At 47.6% G+C, this 15,613-nt stretch overlaps 1 protein-coding gene and 1 pseudogene across 4 annotated transcripts; one reads left to right on the top strand and one right to left on the bottom strand.

Moving 5' to 3' along the window:
• Nucleotides 1–827: 827 nt before the first annotated feature.
• LOC136494611 (extensin-1-like) lies at nucleotides 828–8,539 on the top strand. 4 transcript variants are annotated; one of them, XM_066490776.1, is made up of 5 exons: nucleotides 828–1,216; nucleotides 1,358–1,448; nucleotides 1,555–1,652; nucleotides 8,084–8,149; nucleotides 8,235–8,539. In XM_066490776.1, exons 1-5 carry the CDS (start codon nucleotides 950–952, stop codon nucleotides 8,235–8,237), a joined length of 525 nt encoding a protein of 174 aa, XP_066346873.1. In that variant the 5' UTR covers nucleotides 828–949; the 3' UTR covers nucleotides 8,238–8,539. The 4 variants fall into 4 exon arrangements, with proteins under 4 accessions (XP_066346873.1, XP_066346872.1, XP_066346871.1 ...); XM_066490775.1 differs by having other exon boundaries at nucleotides 1,319–1,448; XM_066490774.1 differs by having other exon boundaries at nucleotides 828–1,276.
• A 4,231-nt stretch (nucleotides 8,540–12,770) lies between these two features.
• On the bottom strand, nucleotides 12,771–13,876 carry LOC136491699 (anthocyanidin-3-O-glucoside rhamnosyltransferase-like; annotated as a pseudogene).
• Between the last annotated feature and the right edge of the window lie 1,737 nt (nucleotides 13,877–15,613).

Here is a 15,613-nt window from a genome sequence, read left to right as displayed (position 1 = left end):
CCGAACACCTTGGATACCTTCGCTGGAGAGGGCCTCTATGTCATTAGTTTTGCAAGACCCTTAGACGACTGTGGAACCGCTCAACGACGGAGAACCCTTGGAGCCACCCATGATGCCACCATTGGAGCCCATGGAATGGCGACTTTCCCTAAGCTAGGAACCCTAACAGCGTCTAAGTGGGTAGTTGGACTTGGGGGTGATTAATGACCGCGTTGCCCCTAAGTGCCCGTAGAGGTTAGGCTAGTCAACCTGGGGTGAATGTAATTTTGCTATGCCCGTGGTATGAGCTATAAATATCCGGGGACACTATTGCTATGCACGATGAATTAATGTCCCTTTATTACTGAATTTACTATTCCTCTAGTTTTGTCATTTTCGGTGATGGTTCCCCTCCTTCTCCTGTGCCCCCACCTCGGCCTTCACCCCTTAGGTGCTCTGCAGAGGATCTAGAGGTCGAGCGGTTACCTCCCAATAGAGTACGTAGCTACCGTATTGCCACTGACATGTCATATTGTTTTTAATGTCCTCGCAGTCACCTTTTTTTCCAACGGGAACACCTGCCTCATTTATTTTGAACGAAAATTAAACTTTCAAAAGCGGACGGGAAAAAGAAAAGATGCTTAAGGCCCGTTTCGAATACAATGGAATTTCAAGAATCCCGATAAGAAATTCACAGAATCTCAAAATGCCGTCCAAACGTAGATTTTAGAAGATTTTAACATGTACTGCGTGTATGAACACAGAATCCAATAAAAACACATCCGATTTTTTTTTTTATCTACTACTGGATTCTTAAAATCGTTGAGTTACCTAACAAAATGTTCGGTCCCCATACCCGTCGGCATTGGCGTCTCACACTCGCGGCCTTCTCACTCCTCTCGCACTAGCGCCCGCTTCTCCTCCCATACCCTAGCTCCTCCTCCGTCCTCCGAGCCCCTCAGCTCCAGCAATGGCCTCCATCCCGCACCCGCCGCCGGTGATCGGCAAGTCGGGCAACCTCACGGTGTTCGTCACGCCACCGGCGGAGCCGGAGAGCCCGAGGTCCGAGTTCTCTACGCCCCCGACGAGTCCCCGCGCCGAGGACTCCCCTGAATCGCCGCCGGCGCAGACGGCCCCTCCTCCCGCACCTGTTTATTCGGTCTCCACGCCGCCGCTTGTCAAGACAGTCTCTCCGCCGCTTCCCGCGGAGAAGCTCTCCCGACCCTCGCTGCTCCAGGTACCGCCGCCGCTTGTCAAGACGGTCTCTCAGAAGCTCTCCCGACCCCCGCTGGTCCAGGTAACGCCGCCGCCCGTAAAGTCGGTCTCAACGCCGCTGCAGGCACCAAAGCTCTCTTCCCGCTCCTTGCCACCGGTCCAGGTGCCGCCGTTGCAGTTCGCGAAGGCGTCGGAAGGGTCGGACGGATCGCTGCTCGCGTTCTTCTGGGACGCGGTTGCACGCGTGCAAGAAGGTGATTTGGAAGAGAATCCTTCGTGTTTAATTGCTCTGATTTATTTTTATTTTAACGTTTGTGACTTTGAATTTTGATCTGTGAGCAAAATATTTTCCTGGTTTAGCACACGCGAGTTTGGACGAGCACATCTCGAGATGGTTCGGGCTGGACCAGTCCAAGTACCAGTGGGCGCTCAACGACTATTATGAGAGGACTGGACAGGTTATCCCACACTTAAGTTTCTTGTTCTCTTGTTTGTTGGTCATTCTTACTTTAGTTTCTTGTTGGCCATTCTTGTTTGTTTTGGTTGGATCAGTGTCTTTGATTCCTATCAGTCGGCATGAGTTGGGTGCAAATTGAGAAAAAGAAAAGTTGTGTGTCGGTGTTGGGTGGTGGAATGCATCTAGTTTGGGTTCCCTACTTTAGGAATTCTAGTTGTTGCCTACAGTAATCTTTTGATGTATAGTTGGTGGCGGTAGTTGTACTGATATCATCGATTTTGACCAAAGGTGTGGTTTCATGCAATTTATTTATGATGATAGCTAGGATGGTGGTGACAGCAATATTGTATCTGTTTGATGTGCTGTTTGGTCCCAAATCTCATGTGGGCAATATCTGCAAAGTTTTTGTATGGTTGCCTTGTTTGGCAGGGCTTCAAAGGGACCTCACTGTTCATACAAGCTATTTTTTCTCTTGTTGCCCCATTGTTCATAGAAGCTATTTTTCTGTCCTCGCCCCATTGTTCATAGAAGCTATTTTTCTCTCCCTGCCGCAAATGAACTGGGAGCCGGTGAAGCCAGTCTTTTTGGCTTCATTGGCTCTGATTCCTCGTGACACTGTAACAAGGAGCTGAAGGCTTGAAGCCCTGCTAAATCGGGCAGCATGTGTAGGTCTAACCCCCTATTAGTTCAGATTCAGACTACTACCACAAGCCACTTGTGATTCACTTTGCAGTCCATGCTGTTTTCCAATTTGTGTGCAACTATTCCTCTTTGCATCTCTTGTGATTCTTTCTTTGAGTCCTGCCATGTATGGTTTTAAACTTTTAATGAGATAATGCCTGAATGCATGGTTAGAACTGCGATGGAACTGTGTTTCATTGGCACTGTATGCTTAACCCATTATATTTACCAAATTATTATGAAATATTTGCTGTATTTTTAATGAACTGTCTTGTCTGAGTGCATCGGTTAATGACATATGCTGTTACTCATTATATTAGAGAATGTCCAAAGGTTTAACTGAAAACTCTCAGATTTAACAAAGTTTCTTCATGATAAATGCCGCATCTTTCTCCACCCTGTATTATTTAATTTGAAAAATACTTTGTGAATGCATCTTAAGTTCTTAACATAAAAATAGCCAACATGCTCACCGTTTCTTGGATGTTTTTCTAAGGTGAAACATTCAAATCCTGCAACCTTGGCACTTCATAGCTATCTTTATTTATAAGGGGTTTAGTTGCATACATCTGATTTAGGTTTTCTCAGAGTATAATGCACTGGAGCCATCTTAACTTTTCTAGTTATTTTACTTTACTTTGTAATCTGTCCAGTGCTGCAACCAGATTCAAGTTTAGGGAGCAGCAGAAACTAATTTGCTAGATCATGAAGCTTAGCGAGAAATTGTGAAACTTTATATGTTTGCTAATGGAACTCTTCTTTGAATTTCACCTTAGGAGTTCATGAAAATATTAAGCTACTGGAGAGAAAGCATCCTACTACTTTTTTTTGTAGTTTCGCAAATCTGTGATTTCGAGGTCACTATATGTAGTGGTTTTAAATACCCCCCTCTCCTTTTGTGGTTGAATCAGTTAATAATTGTGGGGTCACTCCTAGCCTCCCACCCTCGCTAGGGATTACGCGGGGGGAGGCCGAGGGTTTCCCACAGGGAATGGAAAGAGCGCAAGCGTATGAGCGAGGGTATCCCGTAGGGAGAACAAGAAATGAATGCGGATTAATTGCACATTAAATTGCCCAAAAATCCCCCCTCTGTACATGAGCGCCCCCGGGTATTTATAGCTCATACCCGGGGGCGCGATGAAATTACAAAAGGGTTGACGTAAGACTAAGGCTGGATAACGAGCTGGCTCGGCTCGGCTTGTTCTGGCTCGTTAAGATAACGAGCTAGCTCGGCTCGGCTCGTTATCCTAACGAGCCAGAAAGCCAGCTTGGCTCGGCTCGTTAAAAGCTCGAGCTGGCTCGATAAGCTCGCGAGCCAGGTATAAAAAATACACAAAATATAATATTTGCATTTATCTAAAGTTTGAGAATAATAATAATATAAAAGAAATGAATCTAGATCAGTTACCAATCAATTTATAGGGTTTAGACCAGTTACCAGTCAATTGTAAAGTGCAAGACATGAAGTAATACAAAAACTAATATAAGTTTTGATACATTTTTTCCTGGAAGCTTGGCTCGTTTAGCTCGCGAGCTGGCTCGAGTTGGCTCGTTATAGCTAACGAGCTAAAATCTTGGCTCGGCTCGGCTCGTTATCATAACGAGTCGAGCCGAGCCGAGTCGAGCCAACCACGAGCCGAGCGAGCTAACGAGCTTCGAGTTTTTCATCCAGCCTTACGTAAGACCGCCACGAGCCGAGCCGAGCCGAGTCGAGCCAGCCACGAGCCGAGCGAGCTAACGAGCTTCGAGTTTTTCATCCAGCCTTACGTAAGACCGTCAACCGCAATACAGAGGCCAAGGGTAGTGAGGTAATCCACCGTATCCCTTTCCAACCACTCCTAACCCTAACCGCACGCACTGTGCAGCCGCCGCTTCCAGGCGTTGGCGTACCCGCGCTTCCTGATGGACCTTCGCCACTTCGGCCTGGGGGCCCTCCCCCTCTCAGGCGGTCCTGGGCTCCCTCTCGACCTTAGACGAGCCTTGCGCGAAGCACCTGAAAAAGGGGAGACCGGGAGGAAAAAACCTTCGTCGCGGGGGTTACGGCCCGATATGAGGTAGGTCACAAGGTCCACAACGTGGGTCGGGAGACAGGCGGGGGTCAAGCTGGGTCGCCCTCCCCCAACAATAATATTTTATTTTTGTGAGCTGACTGAACTCTCACCAAACATGTAGTTGCACTGTAGGTATTGGACTATGGCTGTATTAAATCATTTCTAGCGATGCATATTTGCTATACACAGATGATTTATGGGGTGTTTGGTTTGTGGAATAAAGTGGTCCATAATCATCTCATTCTTTAGTTTTTTGTTTGGATTGTGGAATAGAATGAGTTGATCCATCACCATCTAATTCCTTAGAAGCTAATAATTAGTACTAGTATTAGGAATGATTTCCCTTACAAGTACATGGGCCTCCCGCTTTCGTTTAAGAAATTGAACAAAGCGCAAGTTCAGCCCATTGTAGACCGCATTGCTGCCCAATTGCCAGGTTGGAAATCTGATCTACTGAACAGAGCTGGGAGGTTGGTAATGGTCCAATTTGTGATGACATCTATGGTGATTTATCTGGCTATATCTTCGGATCTTCCCCCTTGGGCTCTCAAGTTAAGAGTCCATCTCAAGGAAATCGACAAGATTAGGAGTTTTCTATGGAGAGGAAGAGAAACTAATGGGGGTCATTGTTTACTCACCTGGCCTAGAGTTAGCTGGCCTAAAGAGCTGGGTGGACTTGGTATACATGGTCTAAAATCCCTTGGCTGTTCCTTGAGAATGAGATGGTTGTGGCTTGCAAAGACCCAACCAAACAGGCCATGGGCAGAGTTTAAGATCATGTTACACCCTTCTGTACATGCCTTCTTCTCCAGGGCAGTGTTCACTGTTGTCGGTGACGAAAAATCCTAAGTTGCACGGATACGGATACGCGTATCGGTATCGGAAGGATACGGATACGCGGATACGGCAATTTTCTAAGAAACCCGATACGCGGATACGTTTTACTGTTTTTTAAATAAATATAGATAATAGCGCATATTAAAATTGTGAAAGAGTGAAAGTAGTAAATTACCTTGCAATAGCAAGTACCAGCCAAAGCAAAGACCGGAACTCCGGAAGCATCTCCATTCTTCAAATCTTTAGTTGTCCATTCTCGAGTTCTCCAAGACTCCAAGTACTAGCACTGCTCATATTTCGAGACGCCATCTACTCTCTACTGCATACAAGCAAAGCAACAAGAACTGCACTTCATCAATACGAACTGCACTTCATCAATAAGACTAACTTCATCAATACGAACTGCATACACTAGCAATTTCACTAACAGGAGTAACAGAGTACAGACTAATACTGCATACAAGCAAAGCAACAAGAACTGCACTTCATCAATACGAACTGCACTTCATCAATAAGACTAACTTCATCAATACGAACTGCATACATTTAGCAGCGCATCAAATCCATCTCAAAAAAAAAAAAAACTAACCCTGGGAAGCAAGCTGCAGCTAGCGAGTATGCAACGGACCACGCGGCGGTGGCGGCGGTGGGTCGTTGGGCCGTGGGAGACCCGGGCCGCGGTGGGGGAGGAGAGGGAACTGACCTTGAGCCGGCGTAGCGATGACGTAGCAGAGCCGGAGGCGCGCGGATCTCCGTCCGTCCGTCTACTCCGCACCAGCCCAGCCGGCGGCGGCGGTGGCGGCGGATGGGGACAAGAGGGAGGAGGATTTGGCGAGCAGGGGATGCGCCATCACCGTGCGGTGTTGCAGCGCGAGTCGCGGCCTCGCGGGCGTGCAGGAGTGCGGGCATCGCTGGCTAGGGCGTCGGGGACAGAGGATATGTGACTCTGTTATTGGGCAGGCCGTATCCCATAAGGCCGATACGTATCAGCCCACGTATCCAATATTCGCGAAAATTATTAAAATTCGGATACTCCGACGATACGTATCCTAGGCGTATCAGACACGTATCCGTATCCGATACGTATCGGATACGCGATACGCGCCTTCCTGGACGTATCCATGTAACATAGGAAAAATCTACTCTCTTTTTGGACTGATAAGTGGCTGCATGGCCAGTCCATTGAGCAATTTGATCCTCACCTTTTTGCTCTGGTCTCCAAGTGTTCAGCCAAAAGACGCACAGTTTTTGATGCTCTGTTGCACATGTTCTGGACCAGGGACTTATGAGGTGCCCTCACTGTGGCTGCTATGTCAGAATATATTGATGTCTGGGATCTTGTTTTGAATGTGCAGCTGCAACCTCACTTATCATTGCCTCTTGACAGTACTCAGCCAAGTCTGCCTATTATGCTCTCTTCTTTGGTTCAGTGCAGTTTGAACCTTGGAAACTCATTTGGAATACTTGGGCGCTGAAGAAGTGTCAATTTTTCCTCTGGCTTGCTTTCCATAATAGATGCTGGACTGCAGATAGACAGGCCAAGAGAGGTTTACCTTATCCTGCTCAGTGTCCCCTATGTGACAAGGAAGATGATACCATCCATCATATCCTTTGTGGGTGCGTGGTTGCCAGGCAAACCTGGTCCCTTGTCTTCTGCCGCTATGGGCTACAGGATTTCTCTCCACTCCCTGATGACAAGGACCCTCCATGTCTGGTGGATGCGTATTCTGGATTTGTTCCCTAACAACTACAAGAGAGGGCTGAATTCACTAATTATTTTGGTTGCCTTGTCCGTGTGGAAGCGCCGTAATGATGTAGTGTTTAATGGAGCTGCTCTCAATGTGCAACTTATTCTTATAAGCAGATTTGTGAAGAGGCTAATCTCTGGTGCCTAGCTGGTGCTAGTGGGTTAGCTTACTTAGAGTAGAGGTCGCTGCTAGATAATACAGTGGTTTGTGTTTAGCTGGGTCGCCATTGTCATCGTTTTTGTTCTTCTGTTTTCTTCAGGTATTTCTTGTGGCGTCTTGGCTCCTTTGGGGGTTTTGGGTGTGTTGAGTTCTTAATACAATGATACGCAAGTCCCCTACGTATTCGAGAAAAAACTAGTAAATGGACTCATGATGCATCACCCCATCTAGAATGGGTTGATTACCAAACCAAACATTCCATTAGAGTGCCAGTTGATGCCATTGTTGCACAAGGATTTGGCAATGCTAAAATGATTCAAAATTGTTCTTTTTTTGTGTGGCATTGTCAATTCCTAGACTGAAGGGGAGGCCTGGTGCAGTTTAGAGTCTCTCCACTTGTGTCCTGAAGTCCTGTGGGTTTGAAAAAACCTGATTGCAAAATGTATGTGAGCGCTAGGCTGTGTATAAACTCCCTTCCCTAGACACCAACATGGGTGGGAATGTTCGGCACTTGCTATGCCTTGATTGTTAGATTCCAGTTAAAAGGTACATCTTTTCACCGTTTGGCCACTCATACCTCAATTATGCATAAATTCATTTTTCAAATGCAGAATGATAGTGGCAGTATGGTTATTCAGCCTGTTCGTTTCGGCTTAAACGATCGTGGATTATAAGTCAGAAGTACTGCTGGCTAGTTTGGTGTGAGAGAAAAATACTGTTGCAGCTTATAATCCACGATCGTATAAGCTGAAACGAACATGCTAATCCACGATCGTATAAGCCGAAACGAACATGCTGATTATCATTGTTGTTTTGTATTCAGAATATGCTGTACTATTTTCTTTATGTTCAGTATTGTGGATGTGACTGAAATGTTTCCAGCAATCTAGCCAAATCAATACTTTATAATTATGTCATCTAAAAGAGCTTCACATTTGCTCTAAATTCTGTGACAGGAGATAGATTTGAGCAACGCTGGCACTCGTAAGGACAGTTGTAAAAATTCAGAAAGCATGAAAAAGGTATATTTGCGTATCTGAACAGGCGCCTTCACTGTCCAGTTTTTCTGATAATTTTTTTTTGATCTTGTATTATTTTACTTTGCAGTGAATTATTTCTAGGTTTTATGTGTGTAACTAAGCTGGTGCCGTGTCAAGCTGCATATAGAAAGCCTTTTGTTTTCCTGAAGATTGAAGCCTCTTTTTCTGCATCCGGAAGCTCTTGGTTGTAACAAATCCATTTGTTAGAGCTCTGTTGTGGTTAAAGAAAAATCTTGTTGATCCTTTTCTTAATCGCTTTCACAACGGCTACTCTGCCACGTTGAAATCACTGTCTTATTCCCCCCTGGACCATCACTGGTGCATAAACACTAAACACAGTGGCGCCACGAATTCAGTGTAAGAAATACCTCATTTTGGTGTCGCCATTGTCCTTTATTTTCCGATCAATACCTTTCGTTTTAGCCGTGCTACCAAAACCAACCAACAAAATTAAGTAAGTAATCAACTAATAATGAAACAATCAGCTAAACAAAACAATTGAACAAATGAATTAATAAACAAGTAATAAGCTCCTTGCCTGATCCTGCATGCTTGTTCCCGCTCGGTCTCTCGCAGTCGGACCGTGTGCCGTGTTCAGGGCAATCATGCACCGACAGTTCACCGATGCATGGCCAGTTGGTCACTAGTCCCCGCGTAGCGTTCACGAGACCGCGACGGCAGCGGCACAGCGGACGCCGACGGTCGGCCGGTGGCCCCTCCGCCCGTGCGCAGCGTCGTCGTCGTGGGCTCCCGGCGTGTTCCGGTAGCCAGTGATGCGCTAGCGTCGTGCATCAGGGTCAGAGCACACAGCCGAATAGCAGATACGCATGGGCTGCCTAATTGCTAATCGCTCGGGGGCTCGGCCCACAAAAGGCCCAACCACCAAAATGCGGTCTCTTCTCAGTGTTGTTTTTTTTTTATTACACTCAAACACTCACAATGCATGCACACTCAACACATATCAACACATGTACGCAAACCCTCCTCGAGATTGATGGAGTCACCAAAAATACATTGTTGTCGATGGAAACGTCGCCTACCACTGAAAGCATAAACGCTGCTAAATTCTAGAAAATTCGTTCCCACAGGAAGTTGAACACAAAACCTGAGGTGCTACTGAGGCTCATATAGCCCTCTCGCCCTCTTCAGTGCTGTTGAGTTTGGCATCCATGGCAGATTGCTAGCGGGGCCGGCAGGTGCGACTTGCAAAGGATATCCACGGCAAAGCAAGGTAGAAGGCTCTTCATTGCACGGCCCCCTCCATCACTGCCCGAAAAGATATACAATAACTAATTGTTGTGAGATCACATGGTCAAAATTGGATTTAATATGAAACTAACATTGCAAAGTAATTAAATTTTGACATCAACAATATGCATTTATTGTTTATATATGCTTTCTACAGCATGATGATTTGGTATTGTTGCATGATATATACACGTGTGAGATAATGTGCAGATCGATTTGAATCAAGTCATAGATAGAGGCGGGCCTAGTCGATAGTCCAGGTAGGCCCAAGACTACTGTGGAATGTGGCCCAAACATTTTTAGTACTCAGCAACCCATGAGAAGTTTGGCCCAGGCGCCCATAATTCGCTTGCCATCTCGCCTAGGCCACGATCGGAGTGACCGCGACCCCCGCGACCATGACACTTTTAGGGTGACTACGCGTTTTGCGTGAGCTACGAGGCCCAAGTGGGCCCCCCCAGCTATTTCCCCATCCTAGTGTGGTCGTCCCATTGCTGAGCGGCACCCCCCACCGCGGCACCGCCCCGCGTGGCCACATGCACACGCTCCTTTAGTCCACCGACGTCAGGCATGCCAAGTAGCTGGCCAGCTACCCCATCCGCCAAGTGCCCGTACTGTCCTATCCGAGACTTGAAGTCCACGGCCTGCCATCGCCATGCGCCGTCCTGGTGAGTGCTTCCGAGACTTCTCCGGTATCCCATTCTCTTAAGCGGTTAAGCCTGAAAGCATATATGCCAAGTTGGGTTTTTGTGATTAATGAATACACAAGATTATTGTGACTAACGTATTTTTGCAGAGGCATTATGTATTAGGTCACAATAATGATGATTGTTTGGGCAATCAATTATTTTCATGCCCCTATCGACAGAGTTTGTTTCAGTTTTCAAAGGATGGACAAGTTTAAAGACAGACTAGTTGTAAGTGTCGTTTGGAGTTAGGAGATATTTAGAGTAGTTTGGGACTTTTTTTCTTTGGCCATACTATAAATGAGGTATGAACTAATAGCTTGACATAGGTGAATCTAATGTTTTAGGTGCGGTGTGTGCACACTTGTCAAACTTAGCACTAGGTAGCTCGGAGAAGGCCCAAAAATTAGCTAGAAGCAATCTCATTCACAAAAGTGCTTGAATTGGAAGTGAATGGTGTGATTGTAGTAGCATCGGATTGTAAAGGTGCTAACCTTTGGAGCATATGCTATGTGCTCGAGGTCTTCGGCTAGGCTTGCTGAAAACAGAGCATCCAAGTGAGAGAACCTTTAGAGTGAGAGAGGCATGGGAGCAATGCCTACCATTCCGATGCTATGTAGAGAGCAACTAGAGAAGTCTTGGAAGCATCGGGTTGTCCCAGTGGGCAGAGATGGCAATAGGGCAGGTCAGGGCCGGGTGAAGCATTCGTGGACCCGCACCCAAAACCCGAGTCTAGAACCCACCTCGAACCCAAAATGACTTACGGGTGAAAAATCAGCCCCGACCCCGAACCCGGCGTGCATCCAAAACCCGCAGGGACCCGGTCGTCGTCTTCGTCCTTACGATAGAAGGGGAACAGCTGTAGGGGCGTGGCAGTGAGAGGACTGAGGAGAGCATAGTCGGTGCTGATGGCGTCGAGGTCGACACAGGAGAGATCGAGGGCGCGGCTGCTTCCGCCGCCGGCGGAGAGGAGGAAGCCAAGGAGCCTGCGCTGGTGAAAGCCCTAGTTTGGTTTTGGATAATTGATGAAACCTATTGGACTAACCTTATGCTATAAGTGTATAAATGAGATAGGTGAGTCCAAGTCCAAGTCCAAGTGATGGAGCCAGATGGCACTCATGTGATGGAGATGGCCAAAAGATGGTGATAAAGTGCTCCAACTTGAAAAAAAGAAGGAGAAAAGCTAAAGCCACCATGGAGACAGGGCAAAGGTATAAGCTAGGCTTTTCTTTTGCCAGTCAAGATGCAATAGAGTGCGTGATCAGGTTTAGGATAGATAGTTGTACTATGAAGAGAGGATAATTCATGGTTGATGCGGTTATCAAGTGCCACTAGGTGATCTAACTCGTTGCATATGCATTTGAAACCTAGTGAGCTAATATAACGTTGCTAACTCACGCACACAAGTGTTGGAACACTTGGAGTTGGCACACATGCATAATGGTGGTGAGAATCGAACTAAAAAGAAGAAACAAGGCGGTCAGACTAGTTCACGACTAGGTTGGACCAGTCTGACCGTCCCCTAACTGCGCGCGAGAGACAGAGAGCAAGGGTTTGCTCTTGGACTGCAGCAGGGGGCAGTCGGACTGGTTGGGTCGGACCGGCCCAACCCAATGTTCTAGCTGCAACGCAGGCATCCGACCAGTTGGCATCGTCAGTCGGACCACACTGGATCACTGCGTAGTGGTCTGTCAGATGGCATGGGTTCAAAGGCATGGGCATGTGGCAGCAATCTATGGGTCAGACCGGTCTGGCGCCACTACAAACTGGTCCGACTATCGGCTAGTTTCTGAGTAACAGCTAGCTCGAGGTGTGAACGCCTATTTAAGTGAGTTGTTTGGCTTGGGGTGGCTCTCTTGGCCATTTGAGACCTTGTACACCCCCTAGAGTTGAGAAGCAAGTCTCGCACTCATCTCTCTTGATTTGTTTATCATCTAGTGAGCCAGGAGAGTATCCAAAGTGCATTTGCATCGCATTATCGCATCTAGTGGCACTTGTGGTTGCATCGGCTATGGATTCTCTTATTACTCTTGGTGGTTGCTGCCACCCAGATGGCTTAGAGCAGTGGTGATCATTGAGCGGAGGGTGGTGATTGTCTCCGGCTCTAATCGGTGATTTGTGTGGGGGTTCTTGTGCCTATTCCCCATGGGAGTCGTGAAAGGCAACTCTAGTAAATTGCTCGTAGCTTGTGTACCCTCTCTTGTGGTTGGTTCTTATGGTGCCCTTGTGTAGGGCTAGGCATGTGATGCCTATTAGCGCATGAACCACCAAGTGAGTGCATCATCACAACATGGACTAAGTTGCCGGCATGCAACCAAACCATGGGATAAATCTTGTGTCTCATTGTCTCCTTGGATTTCTCATTGGACACTTGGCCAGTTCGGTATTGCCCTCTATCACTTGCATTAGTTTCATTGATATACTTTTCTAGTGGTAGTGCTTGCTTATTTTGCTAGTTGAGTAGTCTAGTTGTAATTAGTTGTAACTAGTCTTTTGCTAGCTCACTAGTTGTAGTAGTAGAGACTTATCTTGATTGTGTGTGTGATATATATATATATATATAGAGAGAGAGAGATGAGTAAAATGCACCCTAGGTTCTCAAACTTTTGACACCTTCCCATCTGCATCATCAAACTATGAAAGCAACTATCTAGGTCCCTCATCTTTTGTCATGGTGCATGGACGGTCCAAAGGCAGCCACGCCAGCCACTCAATCTGACATGGCCATGCCACCATGGCATATGGAAGATGAGGCCATGGCAATTTAGCAAAAAAAACTCGTGCTCTTCACATTCTTCGTCTATTAGGGTTCTTGGCTCGTCGTTGGCGAGGAACGGGCGGTTGGTGGCCTTGAGGCCTAGGAGGAGCTCTATCACTGTTTCGGTTGGAAGGAACATCTCGCTGTCGAACAAGGCGAAGACATCGGCGCCGTCTAGGAACACGGACAGCTAGGTGGCCCGGCGCTCATCCTACAACACCCCCACAGAGGGTCCAGCACCAGTGGCCCCACCACCAGCACAGGCTTCCAGAAACTGGGCAACGAGGTAGTCCACGTACGTAGGCGCCCTCCATCTCAGCACAAGTCTTGAGCATGATGCCATCGTTGGGCCGGATGCTAGCCATAGTGTGGTCATATATAGAGGACTGGTCGCCAAAGCTAGCGAACACATAGGAGAAGTTGGCAGCCTAGTACACCGAAACGACGGTGGCAGCGAGCAGGGAGGAGCTGAGAAAGTCTACGGGGAAAGACAAGAGGTCATGCATTGATGGCGGCGACCTCGCCCAGTGGGGGTAGCGTGCGGGGATGACGAGGTAGGAACCCGTGACAGCAAAGAAGACGCTGAAGTGGAACGACTTGACGCCTAGCGCCGTGGCATCCTCGGAGGCCCATGGGGTGGCGAAGTCGACCAGCACAATGTCCGGGCAGAGCAAAGGCTAGCAGTGCGGCAACCTAGGGCCGGGCCACATCTAGCGTAACCTTGAGCAGCTTAGCGCCGTTGGGCGAGAGCTCTACCATGCTAGCAGCGCCTTTCGGAAGCCCCGGCACGCGGGGCAGGCGTAGCGGCACGATGACTACCCCGCTGGCGAATGACAGCATGGTCTCAACTTGCGGGACATTCCTGGTGGCCGTGATGAACATGACACAGACATAGGAGGAGGCTAGTAGCCTCTGCGCCAGCTACGTGAATGAGACGATGTTGTCGAAGGAGAGCCACGGGAGCATCACCACGTGCATGGGCGCATCGTCGCGGTTGCCTCATCCGCTAGCCGGCATGCTCTGATGCTCATGGTGGTGCGTGTCCAATCTTGTCCAGTTCTTGATGTGGTGAAACTATGGGAAACTAATGTTGTGGACCAGTGGACTACTAGAATGGAGCCTATATAGAAAGAGGTGAGGTGAGGAGCGAGTGCGATGGCCGATGGTGCACAAGCACGTCAGTATAGGTGGAAGCCACGTCTAGCTAGCTTGTTCCCACTAAGAACCCTAACAGTGGAAGAATGTGGAAGAGAATGGATGGAGTTGGGAGTGATGAACAAATCAAGCGTAGGGGGTGTTTTGCTAAATTACCATGGCCTCAACTTCCATACGCCATAGTGGCATGACCACGTTAGATTGAGTGGCTGGCGTGGCTGCCTTTGGACCATCCATGTGTCATGGCAAAAGATGAGGTACCTGGATAGTTGCTTTCATAGTTTGAGGACGTGGATGGGAAGGCATCAAAAGTTTGAGGGCCCAGGGTGCATTTTACTCTATAGAGATTATAGAAACTAGCATTCAGTAGGTGGTTTGCATAGCACTTTGTAGAGCTAGAGAAAAAATGCTTATCGCCATATTTGTGTCTAACACTTTGCTCTAGTGCTTTGTAGAATTTTTAATTAGGCTATTCACCCACCTCTAGCCATTTAGGACCTTTCAGCCGATCGTAATGGTACACCTCCAACATTGATGCCATGTCCATGGCCAACAGCACGTAGGTGCTCTTTGAGGTCAAGGGTTTTGGCGTGGGTCTGAGGGAGGGCAAGAGTGATGGGGTTAGGCGGGACCTGGACCACTATAGTCGGGAGATGTGTGGCTTGCGGTTGCGGCAGACCATGGACATGGATGGCAATGGTGGAGCACCACGCATGAGGACGTAGGATGGTATGAGGTGGGGCCAGTTGGAGGGAGTGGGCTGGACCATGACTTTAGGGACCCATAGGGACCTGTGGTTGAATAATAAAACCCATGACCGTACCCACCCTGATTTGGGTCCCCGAACCCGAGACGTGCGGGGGCAAAAATAGACCCGCCCCACCCCCGTCAGGTCTAAAACCCATGGGTCTTGGTCTGGACCTACCCGATTGCCATCTTTACCAGTGGGTCACATCGGAATATATGCCACTAAGAGCTATCAGCTAGGGTTTGCTCAATAGTGCATCGGATCAAGCGGTTCAGACCCATTGGAGCAAAGGCTCCCATTTTGATGGCACTTAGTGTGGTTCTAGAGAGCGTTTGAGTGGATTAGAATGATCCCATGAGTTCCATCAGAGCATGCGCTACACTTTCTGTCAGTAACGACTAGTTCTTCTATTATGACACAGTAGCCGTTGGGGGACATCGGATTGTTCTGATGCAGGATTCTTGTTGACAAGGCATGGACAGCAAAATATGAACCCAACAAAATTTGGCACAACATTAAATATTTCTTTTATTCATTTTTCTACTAAAAATAGCAGATGACCATAGAAGAGAGCTCCTGGCTTGGATGGGTACACAAGTAGGTTTTACCACTAAAAACTTGTTGGCATCGGATCAAGGCTGAGTTCATGGCCACCATCATAACGCTACAGCAAGGTGAAGCGCAACCTTTGGCTTCTCAACTTAGCCTACCTCACACTCATACCCAAGAAGGCAGAGGCACTTTTACCCAAAGACTTCTGGCCGATTAGCCTTATACATAGTTTTGTGAAGCTAATATCAAAGATTATGGCCAACTAATTAGCACCTTTCCTAGACAGATTGGTATCTGCA

This window comes from Miscanthus floridulus, chromosome 11 (assembly GCF_019320115.1).
Source record: "Miscanthus floridulus cultivar M001 chromosome 11, ASM1932011v1, whole genome shotgun sequence".
Taxonomy (NCBI): Eukaryota; Viridiplantae; Streptophyta; class Magnoliopsida; order Poales; family Poaceae; genus Miscanthus; species Miscanthus floridulus.
Note: the sequence above shows the minus strand (reverse complement) of the source record. Positions and strands in the feature narration are given on the sequence as shown.